Genomic DNA, 16,346 nt, shown 5'->3' on the forward strand with positions numbered 1-16,346 from the left:
CGAAAGTGAGCCACTGAACAAATAATACCAAAACAATGCGTTAAGGAGTTTTTGTGTGTATATTTATTAGTTTTTAACATGCTTTTGTTTACTACCATACAGTTGAACGGTTTTAGTATTTTAATTTAATCTGTTTGAGAATAAATAAACCTAAAACCCATTTATTATGCTCATAAATTGTGTCTTGAAATTTACTAGATTAGATCAGATGATTGAACATTTCACTGCGTCATTGATCATGATTTGCGTTTTAAACATTTTTCCTTTGTTTGGTATGCACTTGATCGAGAAAAATAAAACTCTAAGGATAGGAAAACAATGGGCCGAAACACGTCATTTTTGGATTGAAAAATGAGAAAAATATATTGGTTTTTGCTATTTCTAGACGCATTTTGAAACAAAGTTTACAAATATAATATCAACGTAGGCATTCAATGTAACCCATACGTTCAAATGAGACAATACCCTTATCTCTCGCCTCTTTATTACACTTACAATTTATGATCGATTTCTGTTTGATTCGGAAATCAATTGAAATCTGGCGTCGGTCAATCGAATGACTCTGTCTTGCTCTGTCGTAAAATTGGTCGCATGATGTTTATGATCTAAGGCGAAAACAACATGAATTTCGCAAAGCGCGAGACTCCCTGAATTCGAAATCGATGAAATAATCTCAAGTATCGAACATATATGTGTCAATTACGAAATGTTAACATCAACTCATTATTTCAAGACGTGATTGTTGTCATTGATTTCATACGATGCGGAATTCTCCTTGTACTGCACATTTCGACATGTATACACACCTACTTCAAATGGTCAACTAAACACAGACATTTTCGCTATCTAACAATGATAAGACAATTGTAAAAAAACGTCATGCGGTCTGATAACTGTTACACGTAGGGCGTTGCGATTCTCCGCTTTGACAAAGCCGTTAGACTATTGTGAATAGGCAAGAAAACAAAGTAAATGCTTCCTCTTATTGAACACATTCTTGGTTTATGACCTTTCAACACAATTACCGTCACCTTTGAATTTGTAAAAAAAAAAGTCACGTTCGCTTCGTTTATTTGGAAGTGCAAAGTTTGTGAGCAAATGTAAACTGATCAAAGATGCGTCATTATGCTACAATGTGGTTATGAATTCCAAAGAACAAAGCTAAATAATTGAAAATCCAAAACAAAAACAACCATGTGTTATATTTAGCTGAAGATGTTTGGTGCTTGCAACTATCCATGCATACATTCCAAGAATCACATCGTATGTATTTTCATGCATTACCTAGGGGAAGGTAATAACGCAACCATATCATCAAAATGTAGTACAGCAAAAAAAGGAACAACAAACATACAAAACGGCACGTAAGCGACACATTGTCTCTTAAATCTCTTCGTAATTACACCCCATTTCTTGGGATTATTAGATTAATCTTTTCGAAAGAAGTAGAATCACACAAAAATGGTTCGTATGTTTTTGTTTAAATTTATTGCAGACCAGTTGCCTGCGACTGCAAAATGCTACTACCTATACCCCACCTTATTAGCATTGACCACAACATTAATTTGACCAAAAATATATATAAAAACACATGTTATATAAGAAATACTTCAGAAGATAACTGTCCACCATCGATCAAGGTTGTTGTAAAGTGAAAATTTTGACTGAAAGAAAAAAAAATAGTTACTTGTTGTACCTTATATTGGTGATGGAAGTGTTTCAAGAAGAGTATCATTGGCCAAATGCTAAACGACAAATATATGCCGCTATTGTAGGTAAGTGCAATTTCGAATTGAGTTTCGTTTTTTTTTACATTGATAATTGTTTTTGTTTCGTTTTGAATACTTCTGCTTTGCATTTTTTTTTAATCCAACAAAAGTCTTTTTGTTGGATTGTTCAAATGAATTTTGAAGGGATTTCTTTTATTCTAACAATTTTCGCAAAACCTTCGTTTGTTATTCAGTTAAAAAAAAATTAAATCAATATTTGTTTCTGTTTTGCAGCAAATTTAGTGCTCGTTGGACATGGCTCAATTTCGGGCTGGTTTTCACCAGCTCTGGACATTCTTTTATCAGAAGATACGCCACTCGTTGATGGTGAAATATCGAACGAAGAAGTGTCTTGGCTCGGTTCAATTTCGAGCTTGGGCTCAATAGTTGGTACGGTTATTTTCGGTCTTTTGACATGGAACATCGGTTGTAAACGTGCCATGATCTTTCTGGCACTGCCATCGATCACATTTTGGTTGCTTGTCTTCTTGGGACATTACCTTTATCACATCATGATTGCGAGATTCATTATGGGGATGACGGCTGGTGGAATTCAATCTGGTGTCATAATATATGTGTCAGAAATATCAAACGACAAGTAAGTAAAATCAATTTTTCAAAAGAACAGTTTTATATCATTTTCTCCATTTCGGTTGGTATAATCGAAATGAAATAACGAAAAAATGATGAGAATAAATGGCAAAAAATTCTTTCCGTAATTAAATTTCATACGAAAATTTTGTTCATTTCAGTCTTCGAGGACGTCTTGGTTCACTCACGCCTTTGGCAAGAAATGTTGGAGTTTTGATTGCTCTCATCGTCGGAGCAACGGTTGATTATGATACTATTCCTGCTTTTTTCTTTTTCATTCCAATCGTGTATATGATTTGTTTGTATTTCCTTCCAAATACACCACAATTTCATTTGCAGCACGGAGAATACAAGGTAAGACTTTTAACATTCATTTTTTAGTGTTCTGTGACATTGAATTTTATCATCAAAATTATAGTTAAAATTCGAAAAACGTATTGAAAAACATTGAACAAATTATTCATACAAAAAAATCTAATTTCAGGAAGCTGAAATATCGCTAATGTACTACAAAAGCTATGAAGAAAAGAGCGAACGTGAAGTGCTTGCATTGCAATTGGAAATCGAACGACTGAAACACATGGCAAAAGCATTAGAAACGAATGAAAAGATCAATTTGAAAGATTTCTGTAGCCAAACAGCCGTGCGTGGATTGATTATTGGTGCTGCAATGGCTTGGTTTTTACAACTTAGTGGCTGCTTCATCATTATTAATTATTCATCGTTAGTGTTCCTAAAGTCAAATCATATTATGGATTCGCAAATAGCATCAATCATTTTAGGTGTGGTACAAATTTTCGGAGGACTACTATCAACATCACTCTGTGACAATTTCGGTCGAAAAGTGCTGCTTATACTGTCGCTCTTAGGCTCAGCACTTGGCCTATTTGGATTGTCTGTTTATTTATATTTCGATCATATTGGATACGATTTATCACACTATTCAAGTCTGCCGGTGGTGTTATTGTCTTTCGTCATATTCACATCGTGCGCAGGAATTGCGCCGCTATCAAATGTTTGCACCGTCGAGAATCTACCGCCAAAGGTAAACACAATCATTATATTACTAATCTCTTGCTCTATTTTTTTTTCGCTTTGTTTTAACTTGTTATTATTTTTCTCTTCCATTACAGATTCGAACATCTGGCATGGTGTTATACACGCTGTGGTACAATTTAGTTGCATTCATGGGCGATAAATATTTTCCAATTCTTTTGGAAATGATATACTTGCACGGATGTTTAACCATTTTTGCGGTGAATTGCTGCTTGGGCACACTGTTTGTGATTTTCTTCATGCGAGAAACCAAAGGACGATCGATTGATTTCTCCGACAAATAGATTAAATTAGGAATCAGACATATTTGAAATAGGTTTTTAGATTTTTAAGTTTTTAAGGAAAGCAGATAGGGCATTTTTTTTTTTTATAAATTGTTAAATTAAATCAATTGTTGTGAGTAGCAAAGTCGAACAAACATGTGCTCATTTAAAAAAAAAAAACTCATTGTAAATCATTTGTCTATGTTATTTTCATACGAAAAAAAGTCCCATCGTTGGGGTGCCAGTGTCACCAACTTATTTAACTTAGGATTACGATTATATAGGATAGTAGTATTTGCTTTTGCTTCATTTTTGGAAGTCACTATTTGAATTGTGTCTTTGAATTTGTAATAAACAAAAACATAAAATCAAATAATCTGAAGATCAAGTATGGCACTCACGTAATTCCTACCGCGTGTGTTTATTTCTTTTATTGCTTGTTGTCACATCAAAAATTGGATATTATCTGTATCCCCCACAAAGAGGCCATATAATTATAACATTTGACGTAAAACACTGTATTTGCATTGGAGCAAAAAACCTAGAGAATGGACCATCCACGTGAAGTACTTTCGTGTTCTGAACCACCCATGCAGCGTTACTTTGATCGTAATTTATACGATAAGCTAGGTACACATTACACGTCAATCAAATGATATTTTGAGCTCCACGCGCACAGCACTGTGAACGTTGAATGTAATTTCAATTCTTATTGCATCATAATATGACTACCTGAGGATAAAATTTAACAAGGGAATAAAAATAGCATGATTTTAACACAAATTTTTTCGATCTTTTCTTTGATTTTTTCGTATCAATTTGGGTCAATTTCCAACGCAAGCCACGTTAAGCTATCGAATCGATTATTGATTTTTGAAGAAAAAAATCATCATTATGAACTTTGACCACTGGCCGATTTTGCGTTGAATGACGAATACAAAGCGCATTTTCTTGATTTCTTGAAATTAAACTAAATGAAAAGAACTTTTGTAATGAGATTCTTTTATTAACATGATGCTCCATAACTAAAACTCTCTTCTTTTAAAATTGGCATATTGAAATTCTCCGAATTTGTAGCAAAAACCCAAAAACAAATTCTATATTCGTGCGAGAGTTTTTTTTGTTTGTCATAAATTGCTGCAGCATCTTCATTCTCAAGTAGTCGTCATAATTGTATATCTAATTAAACACCATAAACACTGATGATGCAAATGGAATCATTATCAATCTTAAACAAACTAAACCGATTGTTTGCTTAGATTGGTTTTTTGGTATATAAAGGTGGGGTCTCGCTTCAACGATCAGTTAACTTTCGCTTATCTTCGAATCAAAGTTGTGAAAAAACGTTACTCAAAATGGAAAATTCAGCAAGCGATTTTGCATTTACAAATGTTAAAAAACAACTGTACGCAACCATTATAGGTACGAATTGATTTTTAAATTTTAATCAGCCTAAACATTTAATTCAAATTTTCAAAGAATTTAGTCTTTCAAGTCGAAACAGTATTTTGTTCGTAAAGCAGCAAAAAATACTTTGCATTTATCATCAACCTAAATTCATTTTTGCCCATTTTCAAATAGCCAACTGGATTGTGCTAAGCTATGGGTGTATAATCGGATGGCTAAGTCCTGCGTTGCCCATACTTTTCTCAGACAACACACCACTAGTGACGGGACCATTAACTCATGAGCAATTGTCATGGGTTAGCTCCATGTCTTCTGTCGGTGCAATCGTTGGCACATTCGTCTTCGGAGTGATGTCCGTCATGATAGGCTCAAAACGAGTTATGACATATCTAGCATTCCCACTAATTGCCTATTGGGTCTTAGTCCATTTTGGAAACACCTATTATCATCTCTTTTTGGCGAGAGCATCTGCTGGCCTTACTGTTGGCGGTATGCAATCGGTTGTTGCCTTATATGTGTCTGAAATATCCAATGATAAGTAAGTATGAATTTAAATTCATTTTTTTTTATTAAAAACATTCATATTTGATAGAAAAATTCAATGCAAATTTTTAATTGTTGTGAGAAAAAAAAAAGATGTTTGTGAATTTAACCAATTTACTCTTTTTTTTATTACAGTATTCGCGGTCGTCTCGGCTCAATCACACCGTTGGCAAGAAATGTTGGTGTGCTCATTGGTTACACAGCGGGCGCCGTTATAGAATATGAAAAGCGTCCGTATATTTTCGTATTCTTCCCAATTATGTACCTGTTTTGGTTGTACTCATTGCCAAATACGCCACAGTATTACCTTCACAAAGGCGATTATCAAGTGAGTAATACCCAAACATGTAGTTTTTCTTCTGAATTTCTTAAAGTGTTGAACAATTTAAAAAAAGAAATTACTCAAATATTCACCTTTTTACTGATTTTTCCTTACATCTTTTCATTTTTTAGAAAGCAGAATCGGCTTTAACGTACTACAAAGGAATCAATGTGAATAGTGATAAGGAAAAAAAGCTTCTGCATTGTGAATTTGAGAGATTGCGATTTATTGTGGAAGAGAGAAAATTGACTGAAAAACTGCACTTTAGTGATTTCTGCAATCGAAATGCGATGAAAGGAATTGTCACCAGTTTGGCGATGTCTTGGTTCATTCAAATGACGGGCAGTTTCCTGTTTTTCAATTATGCGTCGATGATTTTTGAAAAATCGGGCACTTTATTGGATTCAAAAATCGCATCGATCATTTTGGCATGCGTGCAAATCATTGGCGGCATAGTTAGTACGCAGTTAGGCGATACATTCGGCAGAAAAACCACATTGTTCATTTCATTGCTTGGAACTGCCGTCGGATTGTCCTGTCTCGCTAGCTACTCGTACTTGCGACACTTTGGCTATGATATGTCGGACTTTTTATGGCTACCGGTTGTGTGTCTGTCTCTCATCATTTTCATGGCAAGTGTGGGAATTATCGCATTGGCTCACATCATTGCCGTTGAAAACTATCCACAAAAGGTGAGATAAATTTGAGGATTTCTTCTTAAAAGTTTGAACCATTTTGATTTAAACTTCAACAATAATAGATTTTGAAGAATTTTTGACTTATCAATAATTGGTCTTTCTTTCCATAGATTCGTTCTACTGGTGTTGTTCTGTATTCATTGTGCGTGAGCTCAGTGGCATTTGCAGCAGACAAATGCTTCCCAATTCTACTTCAAGTGATCCATTTGCATGGTTGTTTGCTATTCTTTGTAGCCAGTTGCTGCCTTGGGCTGGTGTTTGTTGTTTTTATGAAAGAAACCAAGGGTTAATCGCTCGACACAGTGGAATATGAAGACGATGAAATCTCTTCGAAGAAAAATAACCAACAGTTTAAGGTTTAACCATTTTGATATTTTATGATGTGAATGTTTCGTTTGAAACAAGTAATTCTGAGGGAAAAAAGCAACCGATCTTATGATAGTCTAAGTTCATAATTTAAGAAATTGTATGTTAAAATTTTGATTGGATATTTCTGTTAAATATATTGAATTTGAAACAATTCGAATGATTTTCCATGTGTTTCGGTCACTGTCTATGAAAAAGTGTTCAAGCGAAAACTTATAATTATAAAATATTCACAATGTGTCCTGAATTGTAGAGCTGTTGTTTTGGTGTTAATCATTCTGTTTCAGTCTCTTCAGGCAAAATCATTTTTCAATGGAAGATGAGACGCCACAATAGATTCAAATGAAAAACATTCATGACATCAATGTCGAGTAATGGATATTTCACTTTAACTGCTTCATTTACCGCAGTCGATAAATTATACGAATGAACACCACGTATGATGCATATTGTCTTGAAAATTTTTCGGGCACTTTTGATTGCCCCAATCACAGTTTTCAGAGGCGCATTTTGTAGGAAAATTTTCGCTTTTATATGCGAAAAGCACACGTTGAAATTAATTGTAGACGTAAATCCAACACTGTTCTATTTAAAAAAACAACATGTTCTGGATACAGCTTAGGAATTCTTATCCTCCCATATCAGAGGTAAGGAAACTAAATTTTCTTTGTTCGTTGTTCTATGCAAATCCAAATCATTAAAAAAATCGTGTTAAACGCTATGCGATGTCCCTGTATATTTTCCAAACTGTTTGATTTACTATTCTCAAGGGTGAACGAAAAACATATTGTGAATGTGTATTACGTTATTGTGTAACCAATGAAAATTTGTCAGCTACACGGATGATGTTCTAAAGATTGATCGATATCAAACCATATGAAATATAAGCATGTTTGTAATAGAAATGTAGAACATATTTTAATTAATTGATTATTGTATGTGTTTCGCATGCCGTACACCTGTAAATGAAAAGCAAAGAGTACAATCATGTGCACTAGTACATCTCAGAACATTTCAGTTTAAGAACAACAATACACACAAAACAACATCACATGGTTCATATCTATACATGAATAAAACTTTCAATGTTATAAAAAAGTGATCGCAAATTGATTGAAATTGAGTGGAACTTGTTCAGGCGATTTTCTCCTCGAAAACAAACGTTGTTCGTCTACAACAAGCTATTTTTAGTTTTGTAGTCAGTTAACTACAATGTCACCCAAATCGTGTGTGTAAAGCGTAGCTTGGCAATACTTGCGACGTAAATCAAACAAACGATAGTACAAAAGGTCATTTAGGTTGAATAAACAAAAAAATTATTTCCGATTCATCAGTTTGGCGGTGTCAGATTTTTACTCAGTTACCGAGAAAGCACTCAAGTATTACAAACGTAGCGAAAGTGAAAATGAGCGTGAGATGTCTACGCTAAAATCGGAATTCGAACGACTGAAAATGATTGTGAATGAGCAAAAACAGAGTAAAAAGCTTCAATTATCGGATTTTAACAATGGAATGGCGTTCAAGGGAATCACCACCAGCATCGTGATGGCTTGGTTCATTCAAAGTCCAGGAAGTTTCGTATTCATCAACTTTGCCATGTTAATTTTTAAGAAATCGGGTTGTTTCCCCGTTTTGTTAGAAACAATTCATTTGCATGGATGCCTGTTATTCTTGGCAGTTAATTGTTGTGTCGGTCTTGTGTTTATCATATTCATGGAGGAGACGAGGAGACAGTCCTTGGATTCGATAAACCCTTCGAAAAGCCAGTGCAAAGATAACAATTAAAATGTGATGCCACCACCTGTTTTATCATATAAACGGAAACTGTGTGAAAACAGTTCCTGCATTATGTAATAAACTTTGTTTTCGGAAGAACAAATTTAATAAAAAAATAAAGTATGATGCAAAACAAAGAAGTATTTCAATTTTTCGCTAACTCACTCAATCTTAAGCCAAATAATAAAACAATGCTCCTTCTGATATACGAGCTTAAATTTTATCTTAATCGCATTTCATTTGATACATTTTTGATTGACGCTATCTTACACGCTCGAAAATGACACCGAGTCAACTTGTACGGTTGATAACATGTTTATGTGACTAGAGACGGTAATATCTTTTGCAAGCTTCATCATTCAGCAAATGGAAGTGACGACGGACAGATCAGGTGCTTACTAATTCATAATGACGGAGAAACAATTAGAAAATGCATTTAAGTTCAAAAATGCTCGAAACCAATATTATGCAACTTTTGCAGGTATTTAAACTTTAATATTTGTCTTTTGTTCTTTACTTGCTTGAAAAAAAATCAATTTTGCCTAAATTCCCTTCATTTTCTGCACTTGTTCCTACATTCTGAATATTATCACCATTAAAAGTAATTTGCCCTTTTTTCTGAATTTATTTCATGAAAGCCAATCTCATCATGTTGGCTCATGGCTGCATCGTTGGTTGGATCGCGCCTGCTTTAGGGATATTAGCCTCAGAAGAAACTCCATTGGAGGTAGGACCGTTCTCAAACGAGCAGATGTCATGGATTGGTTCGATCAATTGTCTTGGTGCTCTGTGTGGATCATTTTCATTTGGTTATTTCATATCTCTTATGGGTTGCAAACGCGCGATGATCGCCTTGACAGTTCCTTGCATCGCTTTTTGGTGCCTTATTTACTTCGGAAATGTTTATTATCAAATTCTGATTGCAAGAGTTTTCAGTGGTTGGGCCGGTGGCGGAATTCAAACCACATTCGTGTTGTACATTTCAGAAATGGCCAACGATGAGTAGGTCGATTAATTACACTGCATTTCGACTGCTATTTATTATTGTATGTTCTTATTTGAATAACATAATTCAATCTATTTCTCTCCCTTGACCCTTTCCAGCATCCGTGGTCGTCTAGCGAGCACTTCGCTTGTTGTCCGAAATACAGGTATTCTAATGGGATACATCTTCGGGGCAACAATTGATTACAAATATATTCCGATCATTTGTGTCATTTTGCCAATCATTTTTGCAATAATTTTCGGTATGATTCCAAATACACCGCGATACTATCTTCATGAAGGGCAAATTCAAGTACGACATTCTTTAATAATGAAAAGATTTATCGAACAGCAGATCTACAGCTTATTAATACGTTAAAAAAAAAAATAGAAAGCCGAAGATGCGTTGAAATTTTACAAAGGTTATGAAGGAAAGAATGAACAGGAAGATAATGCTATCGATAAAGAATTCAAACGATTGAAATTGATTGCAAACGAACGAAAGACAGAGGAAAAATTGCAGACGTCCGATTTTTGTAAGTGGATCAAACAATGTATTTTACTAGATGGTGTTATCATGTCAATAACAATGACAGTTAATCATTTCAGTCAATCGAAGTGCATTGAAAGGACTTGGCATTGGAATCGCATTAACTTCATTTTCCCAATTCACTGGATCATTCACTATAACCAGTTATGCGGTTATCATATTTAAAGAGGCCGGCACATCACTGGATCCATATGTATCTTCAATCATGTTAGCTGTGGCACTTATTCTCAGTTCATTGCTTACAACGTATTTGGCCGATATTATGGGACGGAAAGTTTTAATTGCAATATCTTTGGTGGGCTCGGCAATTGGATTGTTTGCAACATCGCTCTATCACTATTTAAATGTGAATGGCTGTGACTTTTCAGCATTTGCATGGATACCGGTGGTGAGCTTATCTTTTGTTATCTTTATATCATCGCTTGGAATAATGCCACTGGCGTTCATCTGCAGTATTGAATATCTGCCGCCAAAGGTGAGTTGTCATTTGAATTTATTAACTGCTAATTCTTATGACGTAAATTGCATGTTATGTAGATTCGAACAGCTGGCCTGGCAATAGTTGCATCTTTGTTCAGTTTTGTGACGTTTTTGTTCGTAAAATTCTTCCCAATTATGCTCGGAACCATCGATTTACACGGATGCATGAATATTTTCGGAGTGGGCTGTATAATTGGTGCGGTTTTTGTGCTTTTTGTTTTGGAAGAAACAAAAGGTAAATCCCTTGATGATGTAGGATTAGACGATATTTTTGACAGTCGAATAAAGAATGACGTCTAAAATTCCGCTCAAGAGATCAAGTAGGAAGTATCTTTAATATAAATTTGTACGCAAATTGTAATTTAACCAAAGAAATTTTGCTGTGTAATTGCTATAAATTAGACCAAAATTCAGACAATAAGATACCTTGAATAAAGATAAACGTCTGAATGGAATATTTTCATTTTCACATGAAAAATGGGAATTCTTGATATGATAAAGCGTACGGGATAGTTTTCAGCATTAGTTGTATCAAATACGTTCATCTAGATGGAAGTTAAAACACCTTATTCATAGTTTAAAAAAAATGGAATCAAAAGAATCGAAAGAAGTATTTCTATGGACAAATACATGGAATCAGTACTTTGCAACATTCGCAGGTTTGTTTAATCAATCAGTAATTCAAATAAATGTATCAAATGAAACAAAATTTTATTAAAGACGAGAGAAAGTGATACGATTTTTGCTAATTTTTTTTTTTGTAGCTAATCTAATAATTTTTAGCCACGGCGCAATTATAGCTTGGGTCTCGCCTGCTCTATCAATTTTAGCGTCAGAAAAATCACCGCTCGTATCTGGAGCTTTAACAACAGATGAAATTTCATGGATTGCATCAATAAATATCTTAGCAGCCATGATTGGCACACTCTCATTAGGCTACTTGATATCCTTGATGGGTAGCAAGCGTGCAATTCTTTTGCTGACGATCCCTATCGTCTCATTTTGGCTACTTGTTTACTTTGGAAATCATTATTACCATCTTCTTTTAGCCAGAGTATTATCCGGATTTAGTGGTGGCGGCATACTTACATCACTCATTCTATATGTGTCCGAAATTTCCGATGATAGGTAAACATTTTTAGCACTACATGAAATGTAGAGCTATGGTATTTTTTGTTCAACCTGCATAACTACTAAACGCCTTGGCCGTCATTTGATAAAGAAGGCCGTCAGAACTCATTCAATCGTTGAACTAAAACTAAGCGTGATGCATAATCAGAATTTTTTTCTGTCAGCATTCGTGGTCGTCTTGGAAGCAGCACCCAAATTATACGGAACTTAGGCGTTCTTGTTGGTTTCATTTTGAGTGCAAGTGTTGAATACAAAGTTATTCCATGCATCTCTGGCATCTTTCCGATTATTTTCGCAATTATTTTCGTGATGTTACCGAATACTCCACGGTATTATCTCCAAAAAGGACAGATTCAAGTCAGTAAACTGCATTTTAAATCAAAATGTCGTGATAAATAGCAAGTTTCATTTTATAAAATTCAAACGTTTTCCAAAACTGATAGAAAGCCGAAGATGCATTGAAATATTACAAAGGTTACAAAGGGAAGAGTAAGCAGGAAGATGATGAACTTTATAAAGAATTCGAACGATTGAAATCGATCGCGAACGAAAGGAAAACCGAAGAGAAGTTGCAGGCATCGGACTTTTGTATGCATTTTTCAGGCAATCAAACTTCGTTTGAAATATTTTATTGTGTTTCAATTCTTCATTTCAGTCAATCGAAGTGCGTTGAAAGGACTTGGCATTGGAATCGCATTAACCACACTGGCTCAGTGTACTGCGAATTTTACGATCACCAATTACTCTGTAATGATTTTTGAAAAAGCCGGAACATCGTTAGATCCATATGTGTCGTCAATCATGTTAGGGTTGGCACTAATTCTTGGTTCGGTGTTCTCCACTTACCTGGCCGATAAGCTTGGGCGGAAATTTTTGAATATCATGTCTCTGGTTGGTTCCGCCCTTGGACTGTTTGCTTTATCGCTTTATCACTATCTGAATATAAATGGCTATGATTTGTCGTCATACCAATGGGTGCCAGTGTTGAGCCTATCATTTGTTATTTTCATATCATCGGCCGGCATCGTGGCATTGTCACTCGTTTGCAGCATCGAATATTTACCACCCAAGGTGAGAGAAAATGTGCACATTAAATTTTAATTCTCTTTGATAAACTTATCTTTTCTGCAGATTCGAACCCCTGGCATGGCGATCATTTGTTTTTCATTAAATATATCGGCGTTTACATTTGTTAAACTCTTGCCATTTCTTTTGGGAGTGCTCGATCTGCATGGATGCATGACAATATTTGGAGTCAGTTGTGTCTTGGGAGCAATCTTCATTTACTTTTTTGTGGGCGAAACCAGTGGACAATCTCTTGACAATGTTGGATTAGATGAACAATCGAAACTTGCACGAGCTCGCTCTAGATGTAACAGTATTCTTTAAATGTCACGAAAACAATAGCTTCAGGCCAAATTTATCTCATTTTTGCCAATTAAAACAAATATTTTAAATATAATATTTGAGAGTTTATTGTTGCTATATTGAACTGTCGTTAATCCGACACTATAATTAGGTTGCAATATTTCGAGCGTTTGTTAAGTACTAATGATAGAATTACATTAACGGTGACAGAACAAAGCTCCAAAAACATGTTAAATTAGGTGAATAATTTTTGACTAAATTCAAAATTAGAAAATCTGCTACGACTCGTAGATTTGATCGTAGCTCTTCATCGTTGGCATTCGTTCCAAATCAATAAAAGTGTTTAAAATAAATTTATATGCCTCAATTTTGGTAATTTTTATTTCCTCCTCATGTGAGGAGGAGGAACCTCCTCAGCGTTCTCCTCCTCCTCATTCACCTCCTCATTCACCTCCTCACCATTCCTCCTCCTCGGAGTTACACTCCCTGGCTACGAGTTCGATTGTTATCATAGACCAAATGAACGCATGAGTTCATTCGTGAGTTGCGAAATAAAGTTCGTTTCGAAATGCCTCATAAAAGATAAGATATTCATTATCTTTCACAATCGCTCGCAAAAAAAGTTATTTATTTTGCATCGTGGTTATCTATCTACTACTTAGTTATTGCTGTAATTTGATTAACATGAATATATGATACTTGTATAGTGAGTTATATAACAATTTGTATCGCAGATATCATCCCAAAAGAAATACCATTTTGTAGTTTTATTCATTGTGCTACTCGTTAGACGTAACTGTCTTGAGCATCATGTAACCAGAGAAAGCCGTTTTCATAAGCTGAAATGGATATGATAAGTTGAAATGAAAACAGATTTATAGTTCGTATCACCTTGCGAAATGTCTCCAAATTCAATGTAGAAACTCTGAATCCGTGGTAATATAAGGGTTGCTGGGTATCGCCGATCAACACGATGAGATATTTTTGCAAATCAACAGGGAATTTTTGCCAGTTGCATGCATACAAACGATCAGCCATTTTTGCAAAATTATCTGTAGCCGATTTTCCGAAATAGCAATGTAAGAAGAGAGTTGCGAGACCGTCTGAAGCTGCTATTAACAACATTATAACACTGAAGTCAAGACTATTCGTTTTCTGAAATTGATAAATTTACGTTTTCGAGTCGCAAGTTAACATTCCTAAATAGAGTCAGCGTGTCGACAGTTCTAAATTACCAAATCGACTTGAAAAACGATGGCAGCAATATGTATCATGGCAAAGAACAATTTAATTAACACGAATGGGCTGTACACTTGGATTGATTCTAAGAACCAACTGAAAACACGTTCATATTCAAAAAGAATTACTTTCAAATTGAAATTGTCGATTAAATTACTACTCAGTTTCGATAGATACTACATACGTTTTGACCATGATGTGGAAACGAATTAGTTTACACAATTGTTCTCTGTAATTTTGATCCTGTTCGAGCTGACACAGTTTTTCCGTTTGGTATTGAAACATTTTATAGAATGCTCGATGATGCAAACACATCGAAAGAAACAGCAAGAAAAATGCTGGATGGACGAACAAGTAAGTTTCGCTCACGGTGAGTGCAAAACACATTTCGACAATGTATCCTAACAATGATTTTTGATCCCAAGGAAAACTGCGATGGAATTTTTTTGAAAATGATTAAGTTAATTTAACAGCCTCTCTGATCATCTGTACAAATTGATAGGAAACGTCAAACAAGAACAATAAAGCGGCACCTGGCGATTGGTTGGAGAAATAGAGAATCATGCACATAGTTTGCTGTAACAACTATGCGTCTGTATAAGTGCGTCTATGTTAGTTCAAACGTTGAAAATATGATGCATTGCACTTAGTCCCCAGGTGCCACTGTATTGTTTACTATTTTCATGATCAGAAAGGCTGATTTAATTAAAATTTCCTTGTAAAGTGAACTGCTTACATAAGAGTAAACGGATGATAAAAATTGGTTGTATCGAAATCTCCACCCATCCAATTAAAAGTGACCGATATTAGGGACAACACAATCATTTGCAGAAAGAACCCAATCAATATGTATTTAATGTAAATCCTCCACATCCATTCACATTTGTTGTTTGCCTGAGCCAAGTAACGAAAATACTCCACATTCTCATCTAAGCGAATAGCAAGTGAATGAAGTATAATTCTTGATTTAATAATTTCAACTATGAGTGCGAACAAACTTTAAATGAAAATTGTGTCTTCTTCAAACTGGTATTTCGTGTTGATATAAATAAAAATTTCACGAGTTTTTACTTGCGTTATAAATCTCCGAAAGGTTTTTCAAGAGAGCTGCGATTCTGTGTCGTGAAATAATGGCCATTATATGGGAATAGAAGACGGCACCTGTCCCACTAAGTTGATAAACTGAATACAACGTGTCTTCCAAATTGGTCGATAAAGATCGTACAATAAAATATGTCGTCAATCCCAACATACTAAATAGAACTAGTAAACTAAACGCAGTAAATGCTATGTAGGCATTTTTTTGCCGTTTGCTCGTTGATTCATCGGCCGGATATGAAGAAAGCCACGTCAGCACTAGTTTATTTGTGACCAAAGGTTTCATCTTGAATTGAATGTTTCGTGATTTTATAAAGTCAATTCGAATAAACACAAGTCGTCTCAACGAATAGCGAGAACTGAATGACTCTACAAAAATGACTTGCTGGTTTTTTTTTGATTGATGGCAATGTGTGGGAAATCATATGGAAAATCGTGTGGGAAATCGAGTGTAATTTTCCAGTTTGATTCTGTGAAATCTGAATCAAAGCCTCATTAAATCGCGTTTCGAACATCATTGATTTTCGATTAATTCAAACATGAAATTCTCCCTACTGAAAGATATACATTTTTGAGCTCCTTGGTTATGCTATGGAATATTTTCATTGGGGATGTTAAAATGTGCATTTTTTCATGATGATTCTCAAGAAAATGAACTTGTCAATTTAAAAAGACATTAGAAACACATTGGTGCCATAGTGGCTC

The 16,346-nt window shown here is 34.9% G+C and overlaps 2 protein-coding genes across 2 annotated transcripts; both read left to right on the forward strand.

Annotated features, from left to right (window-relative positions):
• Positions 1 to 1,656: 1,656 nt before the first annotated feature.
• On the forward strand, positions 1,657 to 3,255 carry LOC129569466 (facilitated trehalose transporter Tret1-like; the record flags this gene model as incomplete). Its single annotated transcript, XM_055448303.1, has 4 exons — positions 1,657 to 1,775; positions 2,004 to 2,367; positions 2,522 to 2,714; positions 2,845 to 3,255. Coding segments are annotated over exons 1-4 (1,035 nt in total), but the record flags the coding sequence as incomplete, so codon positions are not given.
• A 1,750-nt stretch (positions 3,256 to 5,005) lies between these two features.
• LOC129569467 (uncharacterized) lies at positions 5,006 to 13,638 on the forward strand. The gene is made up of 16 exons (XM_055448304.1): positions 5,006 to 5,101; positions 5,261 to 5,624; positions 5,765 to 5,957; positions 6,083 to 6,643; positions 6,760 to 6,934; positions 9,430 to 9,793; positions 9,896 to 10,088; positions 10,167 to 10,311; positions 10,385 to 10,800; positions 10,863 to 11,099; positions 11,332 to 11,464; positions 11,570 to 11,933; positions 12,101 to 12,293; positions 12,380 to 12,524; positions 12,592 to 13,007; positions 13,068 to 13,638. Exons 1-16 carry the CDS (start codon positions 5,035 to 5,037, stop codon positions 13,323 to 13,325), a joined length of 4,224 nt encoding a protein of 1,407 aa, XP_055304279.1. The 5' UTR covers positions 5,006 to 5,034; the 3' UTR covers positions 13,326 to 13,638.
• The last annotated feature ends 2,708 nt before the right edge of the window (positions 13,639 to 16,346 follow it).

Source organism: Sitodiplosis mosellana, unplaced genomic scaffold, assembly GCF_009176505.1.
Source record: "Sitodiplosis mosellana isolate CC-2019 unplaced genomic scaffold, AAFC_SMos_1.0 Smas_scaffold_33, whole genome shotgun sequence".
NCBI lineage: Eukaryota > Metazoa > Arthropoda > Insecta > Diptera > Cecidomyiidae > Sitodiplosis > Sitodiplosis mosellana.

Bases quoted from the DNA above. Each gene is read 5' to 3' on its own strand.
- LOC129569467 (XM_055448304.1), top strand. From the start codon at position 5,035: ATGGAAAATTCAGCAAGCGATTTTGCATTTACAAATGTTAAAAAACAA. The intron at 6,644-6,759 runs GTGAGATAAATT...TTCTTTCCATAG, and splicing joins TTGAAAACTATCCACAAAAG to ATTCGTTCTACTGGTGTTGT. The intron at 9,794-9,895 runs GTAGGTCGATTA...GACCCTTTCCAG, and splicing joins TCAGAAATGGCCAACGATGA to CATCCGTGGTCGTCTAGCGA.